Raw genomic sequence first — 8295 nt, 5'->3', positions numbered from 1 at the left:
GACACCTGAAGAGGGTCGGTCATCAGCTCGTTACACCTCCAAGAAAGAAACAAACATTGTTTAGATAAAACCAATCTGCTTCTATAAACAATCGAATAATAATAATAATAATAATAATAATAATAATAATAATAATAATAATAATAATAATGTTATTTATGTTTGTATGTTTTCTATATTTCTGTGTTCAGTATTTGTCTAACATTTTAGAATGAATGTTTACAGCAGTTTTAATATCATCTGACACTCGGTGCCCATTTTACTAGACGCCCTGTGGTCAACTGATAAAGATAATTAGATTACAGGCCTGCGTCTCTTCTCCGACAGCAGTCACGAAGGGCCGCTGTGCGCGGATAAAGTGGAGACAGGGCGGCGTCCTGCCACTTCTCCTACTCCTCCTCCTGCTGCAGACTCGGTGTGTCAGAGCAGCAGCACACTTTGACATCTCTGCGAAAAAAAAACAAAAAAACACCTCATTCATCAACGCAACGAGCTAAAGAAGTGTGAGAGAAAAAACTGAGAGATGGGAGAGAGAGAGAGAGAGAGAGAGAGAGAGAGAGAGAGAGACGACGGGGTTGTGTATTCTGTCACCTCCCTGACAACTGCGCGCTGAGTCGATGGGAGACGGTAGTGGTTATAGTTTGGTTTACTCTCCCTGATTAAATCTGGGCCTCACCTAAAACACGTCAGGTTGTAACAGAACTGTCAGATCCTTGGTCGCATCTGATAAAAAAAAAAAAGCTTACTGAGTGTGTCAGATTCGCTTCCACTTTAAAGGCACAGAGAAAAGTGTACAACGGGCCTCTTTTCTCCACTCAGAAGCAATAACAGAAGCTGTGCTGCTGCACAAAAACATGCTCTACCAGAAGTAGCTATACACATTATTTTAGGGTTTTTTTTTTTTTTAAATATTAACATTATGTGTCCATAGTTTGTGTGGACACATAATGTGTGCTGGTCGAATAAAATAAACTGACAGTATACTTGTCTGAAATAGCCCATGTAATGTGATAATAGACTATGGCGCCTATACTTCAGGCGTCATTTCTAAATCCAGAGCCGGCACATCGTTCTTTGAGGCCCCAGTCAGAATTTCACGTGGGTTCCCCACTTCCAGGTAAACCAATGCTTACGTTATTTATTTGTTTATTTGGCTGTGTATTATTGTGAAGCGTCCATTGGCCACTTACTAAATGATGGCTTGATGATGAACAACTTCTATTGACATATTTGCCAGTTGTACACAAACCTTCACAGATGAAGCAGCTTGTCGGAGCTCAGAAAACATGTCATGCTCACTGCTGTCTGCTGTACGCGAATCAACGGATAACAGAATATTTTTCTGGGATTGCTTGTGAACACAACAGCCTGTTGTCACAATACAGGGTTGTCATGTTTGGATGGCATCAGACATAATTCCCAACAAACAGTTCAAATAGCTAGTATAAAATTAATTACTGATAGATAAATAAATAAATAAATAAATAAATAAATAAATAAATAAATAAATAAATAAATAAATAAATATCCAGCTGAGAAGAGGTGGGCCCCTTTTAGGGGTTCAAATAATTTTGGACCGGGCCTGTGGTAGTTAACACAGTTTGACAACATGGCAGGTATTAGTAATAGTAGTTCCCTGCAACTTCCGGCTTGTAGAGCCTTTATTAGCAGTAGCATAGCTATCGCCATTTAGTCTCTCTCGGCGAGGCACGTGTTAACAAAACACGCTGAACGGCTCAGCGTGTTGGTGAAAGCGGACTGAAAAACACCGGTAAACGAAGAGAGAATGATTTAATTGACACCTCATCGCTTCTTTCTTTTTCATCTTTTTTCTCGATCACTTCACTCATCATCTCGATGTATATTCCAGCTGAGCGAATCATTGCGGGTCAAAGGGACATACAGGGAGCAGTTAACAAGTTTGTGCGTCCTGAAAAGCTGCTTAATCCTCTCAGAGCGCCTTGAATAAACCAATTAATTAGGAGTTATTGATTAACGTGATGAATACAGAGTGGAAATACAAACCTAGAATTAGTTCTTCGCATTAGTATTTCTTTGCAGTTTGACTCCATTTGTAAAGACGAGATATAATTTGTAGATAGATAGATAGATAGATAGATAGATAGATAGATAGATAGATAGATAGATAGATAGATAGATAGATAGATAGATAGATAGATAGAAAGAAAACGCAGTTTTACAGCTCATTCAGATATGAAATAATATAAAGCCTCCATATACAATTTAAAAAAATAAATTATGGTGGATGAAGAATCCAAGTCTACCATAATTTATCTGACGATTTTAAAACAGTTACATTTCTCATATACTGCAAAAATGTGTTACATTAAGTTTAATATAATATGATGTCGTACTGCAGCAAGGGGAAAATAGGCAACGTTTTAAAATAAACTTTACCAGACTTTACATGAAAAAAGAATTAAACATTCTATCGCTTAAAAAAAATAATTATAGTAATAATCAAGCAGGCTAATGAGTAAAAAATAAAAACGGAGACTCAGTCTTTAACCTCTCTCTGATTGCATCGTGAATTCAAAGTTTTAGTCGCGATCGAGTTTCTCTTTTCCCCGGCCTCTCGGTTGTTTCTCGGTGTGATTGATTGGAGGAGCTCACAGGCTGGCACCCCTACCGAGTTCCCAGCAGCTCCTCCGCGGCAACCTGATTGGTCCTCCCCCTTTGGCCGCCGCCGCTGGAAGCGCCTCCCCTCATAAACCCAGTCAGAGCGCACCGACGCTTCCCATTACTCCCAGGAGAAGAAGCAGCAGCGGCAACAGCAGCAGCGCAGTATTGAGAAACTTCAGCGACTTTATGGCAAACAAGTAGAAGGTACAGGCGTCTTGTTGCGTGTTTTTTTTTTTCTTTTATCCCTTTTCTTTCTGTCTCCTCATTTGGGTTCAAACATCCGACCGAGTTGGTGAGCGCAGCGGGAATGAAGTCATCATTTCGGGGGTATTGTTTTATCGCTCGGCCCTTATCTCTTTTAAGGTCTTATCAAACGGTTATCTCTGTTGCTGTGAAGACATATTGCGTTTTGTTTCCTATCTGCGATGTGGGTAAACTTGTGAGTGGGAGTGGAGCTATTTGACACGGATGAACCTTTTACGGGCGCTTGATGTTCGCACAGCAGTCATTGCAGGATGACCCTACTATTACTTTAAAGAATGGATTATAATTTGAAATCTACTTGATGGTTCCCTTACACTTTCATTTCTTTTTCTTACAGGGTACACTGCCCTCTGATAGTTTTTTTTTTTTTTTAGTACTTTGTGTATGGAAAGTGCTCCTGGATGGACCTGGGTGAAAACAGCTGGTCCATGGTCAAGCGAGAAGTTTCCAGCAGCCCAGGCTCGCCGGCCGAGCAGAGCTACCTGCCCGGTGACAGCAGCAGGAGGGACGGGCCCACGCCTCCGAGCGAGCTCGACGCTCTGGGCCACCGCCGCCCGGACGGCAGGTCGCTGCATCCCTACCTTCACTTCGGACATCACGGCAACGCTGCGACCGCCGGCGAGGACATCCCGCTGTTTACGGACTTGGATCAGGGGAGCAAGCTTGTTCTCTCCGCCGGAGCGCACAAGGCAAGCCTGCTGGTGGACCCCGCCGACATGTACCAAACTTTGGCAATCGCCGCAGCCCAGAGCCAGACTGGATATGATTCCTCCACCGCTGGTTACATGCACTCCAGCCCAAACTCCCCGGTCTACGTGCCCAGCTCCCGGGTGAACCCGATGATTTCCAGTCTCTCCTACCTGCAGGCCGGTGGTTCCGCGCAGGCCGGCCACGCAGTCTCCAGCCATTCGGTGTGGTCGCAGTCCACCCCGGAGAGCCCGTCGTCGTACAGCGCAGGAAGCCCACACACCTCCAGCCGGTACCATTATCCTCCGAGTCCGCCCATGAACAACGGGACACCGAGGGACAGCAGCTACACAAACACGCTGAATGTGAGCAGCAGGGACCAATACGGCCTCTCCCGACCCCTAAGTGGGGCCTACGCTAACCCATACTCCCCTTATGTGGCACCTCAGCTGCCCTCACCTTGGACCGGGGGACCTTTCGATAACACCATGCTGCACACCTTGCAAAGCAGGGGTGCGCCTTTGATTAGAGGTCCAAACGGAGGTAAGAGAAAAATGCAAGCGATGATGATGATAACGTTTAAAAAAAAAAAACATGATTAACGTTGCATAAATGCTTGAAATGAAGCCAAATAGAGAAAAAGTTATTGGTCTGGTGAAGACGGTCAGAAAGGTCTCAGATGGGGTGACCTGTTGAGGGCTACTGGGAATGTTAGGGGTCAGACCAAAACGAAAACGGAAGGACTTCTATAATGTTGTGGGTAGGACTGGGGGTCTTGGGTATTAATTCAGTCCAAAAGAAAAAAAAAAAAAAGTTAATGAATAAATAAGAAAAAAATAAATAAATGTAAGAAAGATATTACAACATATCGCAACTTATTCATTCTATTTACAGCATATGTTCACAAAAAATATAATCTTAATGCACTTTAGTGGATAAGACATTTTAAATTCTCCCACCCACCATTTGTTGTCATTCTTATTGTGTGTGGGCAACAGTTAGCATACTATAATAATAATAATAATAATAATAATAATAATAATAATAATAATAATAAACTGTAGTCATTGATCAACGGTTAAATTGTGTACATTTATTTAATTTGTACGTAAACGTTCTTTTTTTTTATTTAGTCAAATTTTACTTTGGATTCTGCTATCGTATATAATATTGCCCGGATTTCTGAATTACGAATTATTATTAATAATAAAAAAATCTATTTTAAAAATAATTAAAATAAATATATTTTAACAATATTAATAATAAACGCGTGCTTTCTTTAAACCTTTGCGTTTCCGCTCAGTTTCAGATATCCTGGACGACATGGCGGAGAGCAGGGAGTGCGTGAACTGCGGCTCCATCTCCACGCCGCTGTGGAGGCGCGACGGCACGGGCCACTTTCTCTGCAACGCCTGCGGCCTTTACAGCAAAATGAATGGCCTGAGCCGGCCATTAATTAAACCGCAGAAAAGGACGGTAAGGAGACAGACAGACAGGGGCGCCGCCTGAGCACTCAATTTCCTGCCTAATTGTCCCGAACAATTCCTGGAGGTCATCGCGAACGATGAAAGCAAAAATAGTTATCTGTTCACGGTTTAGTCTTGTTTCGTTGTCAAATAAATAAGATGTTAGGAAATGTACTTTTAAAGTAAATCGCTTTGTTGAGCTGATCAGCACCGTTCATCTAAAAAATAATCTCCAAATTCCCCAAAGCCTGTTGCTCCTTTTGCGCAAATGGTTTGTTAAACTATGCGCAAATTGAATATATTTTGCCAACCTATAATCGAGACATATCACTTGAATTTTTTTTAACCATGAAGTATGTTTGACAATTTAATCTAATGGAGACAAATACTTCCTAGTACCATTACGGATAGTTTTCACAGGGAAATTAGATGTCACGTACCGAGCTCCTTGTGAAGTAGCATGCTGTTAAAAGACGTCCACTTAAAGGGCATATCACAATAGAAAATCTATTTTTGTAAGGAAATTGGGTCTGAATGGGCTAAAGTGCCATTTTAATGGAGAACGGTGATTTTCTTCACAGTTGAAACAATAAAATAAAAATAAATAAAATGATTTATTTTCTATGTGTACCACAAGTCAACCTCCAGAAGAATCGGCCTCTCCTGCGCAAACTGTCAGACCAGCACAACGACCTTGTGGCGCAGGAACGCAGAAGGAGAACCGGTGTGCAACGCGTGCGGACTCTACACTAAGCTTCATGGAGTGAGTTCAATTATATTTAAACATTTCCCTTAAATCCAACTAAAACCCTTCAATTGATGTTAAATTTGCTCCTTCTGGCACAATTCAGGTACCTCGACCGCTCGCCATGAAGAAAGAGGGAATCCAGACACGAAAAAGAAAACCCAAAACTTTGAGTAAAAACAAAGGCTCCTCGGGTGAGATTTTAGCTGGTGTTTTTCCCTTGCGCCTACGCTTTAGGCAAACCGTTAAACCATGTGTAATAATGTAGTTATTGTTTCTGTGACAGGCACCAACAACTCTGTCTCCATGACTCCCACATCCACCTCCTCATCCAATTCTGAAGACTGCTCCAAAACCAGCTCTCCCTCTGCACAAGTGTCAGGGGTAAGATCCTTTTTTTTTTTTTTTTTTTTTAACTTATGCTGTCTTGACAGTGTAGACAAGCTGCATGGAGGATAGTGGCTGCATGAATGCAGCCTTTGGAGAGCCCCTACTTTAGCATTCAGAATATAATAGATACACAAAGAGATTTGAACAATATTTTTTGGGGAAAAATAAGGATTACATTTTCATTTATTTTACAAACACGCCTCACAAATCAAATTTGTGCTTAAAGAATCTCTGCAATTAAAATACAATTTAAAAGAATAGGACTCTCTCTGACAGAATGGTGCCCTGGGAGCGAAGCCCTACCATAAACAAACTGGACGCTGATGTGTCTGGTTGCCTTACTTTGTTGGGCCAGCTTTAACTCTATGAAATTGGGAGAGAGAGATTTTCACCGTGTTGCAAATTTGTTTGTGATACGTTAAAACTGTATTTAGATCAGGCTACAAACAGGCACAATGGGTGGAAATAATTATTGGGGATACAAAAAAAAACTGGACACAACTTCAATACGGTGAATGTAGTTTTTAAAAAAAGTAGCATAATAGTCCATCACTTAAAATTGTATTAGTCAGATGTCTCAAAACCACATATTTTGTGCAATGCTGCTAAAAGCATCAGGGTGATGCATGTACACTTAAATAGTGTGTCACCATTTTACAATACATATGAACTTCACATTTCTCATCAACTGATGCTTTTTTCTTTCCCAGTTTGCTTAATGCAAACTCACATGTTAGGTTTTCACAAAAAACACAATTTAAATAGGCTTCTGTTATGAATTGTATTGTATTTGTGGCTATAGCAACATAACAGCATTATGTAGCAACATAACAGCAGAATTTATTACAGTGGCGCTCTTAAATAACCCATAAAAGCGCAGGGTTGAAGGTAAACTAACTGTGAAATAAAGTTTCCTTTCAGATGACATTTTGGGTTTTTAATCCTTTGAAAAATAAAGAGTTATTGGGACTAGTATACGTTAAATTTATGAAGTTGTTTATTCACAATTCAGATTTTAAATGTACACAGAAGACTTTTCTGTAAAACAAACCACTCTTTTATTATTTATTTGTCACCTTAATAGCAACAGGCCATGGTTAGTTTTTGATTCTCTTGCCATTTCCGTTGTAAAATATCATTTAATTAAAATACAATTTATGATCCTAAAAATCAGCTTCATTGGTCACCTGTGTCTGGTGACATCACATAAGGCATAAAACAGCTATTCAGGTTTTTATTATTTCTTATTGTCTCATTAAAAGAGAAAAAAAAGTTTTTAAATTAAATCTCCTATTAAAAAGGTGCTAATGTGTTCTGTTAACAGCTTATCCACTTGAATCTTGTGCCTTCATCTCAACCCAGATATACACAAAGCACAATTAGCTGTTTTATTCTCCGTTGTACTTCTGAAAACGTTTCTAAATTATTAAACCTGTCAGAGGAAACACGTATTTCATTATCCAGATGGGTTTTCTTTATCAATGCCCAGGTGCGAGTGAGCAAGCTTATTTAAGTAGCTGCTAACAGTAACCAATAAACCAAAAGAGATGGGCAGTAATTTTGTAAATCGAGTAAACATAGGAACTGTACAGAGTGTGATAAAATTCACAATGCATGAATGGCTGTTATGTATCTGCTAATTTAATGTAATTTTCAGAAATATGTTGTTTTACTCTTTTACTTACATCAACAACTATGGATAGAATTACAACAAAAATACAACCATAAGCCAAGTCACTATAGTAACACAACTAAACTCCTATGCATGTGAGAAATCACTGGCAAATTAGTTCAAATACAGCATGTTTCTGTGTTCTGCAGGTATTTCAACAGCTGTTACTGAATTAAAGTTAAAACAATAACTGAATTGCAGTCAGGTTAGTTTAAAATTACACACGTGTTTGAAGCCTGTCATTTCAATATTATGTTAAGGGCTGATGTTCAGAGGGGCCTGAGGAGTTTGAATATTGGTGAATGTTTGCTCTGTGCTAAGATAATAATGAATAACCAGATGAAAGACCTATTTTTATTTTTTGAAGTTAGGGTTAATAATTAAACAGGTAACTATACCTAGGTTGCTTTAAAATGTAGAGCTTTATA

At 39.8% G+C, this 8295-nt stretch overlaps 1 protein-coding gene across 2 annotated transcripts in view; it reads left to right on the top strand.

Moving 5' to 3' along the window:
- Positions 1 to 2751: 2751 nt before the first annotated feature.
- gata6 (GATA binding protein 6) overlaps positions 2752 to 8295 on the top strand; it is an 8069-nt gene continuing 2525 nt past the window's right edge. The window contains exons 1-6 of one of the 2 annotated variants that reach the window (XM_007548608.2): positions 2752 to 2847; positions 3245 to 4137; positions 4898 to 5070; positions 5698 to 5823; positions 5912 to 5999; positions 6092 to 6189. In XM_007548608.2, coding sequence (XP_007548670.1) covers positions 3309 to 4137; positions 4898 to 5070; positions 5698 to 5823; positions 5912 to 5999; positions 6092 to 6189 — 1314 coding nt within the window. In that variant the 5' untranslated portion in view covers positions 2752 to 2847; positions 3245 to 3308. The remainder of the gene's footprint in view (positions 2848 to 3244; positions 4138 to 4897; positions 5071 to 5697; positions 5824 to 5911; positions 6000 to 6091; positions 6190 to 8295) is intronic. The other variant, XM_007548609.2, reaches the window with a different exon arrangement.

The sequence above is a fragment of the Poecilia formosa genome, unplaced genomic scaffold (assembly GCF_000485575.1).
Source record: "Poecilia formosa unplaced genomic scaffold, Poecilia_formosa-5.1.2 Scaffold27, whole genome shotgun sequence".
In the NCBI taxonomy this organism is placed as follows: domain Eukaryota; kingdom Metazoa; phylum Chordata; class Actinopteri; order Cyprinodontiformes; family Poeciliidae; genus Poecilia; species Poecilia formosa.
Note: the sequence above shows the minus strand (reverse complement) of the source record. Positions and strands in the feature narration are given on the sequence as shown.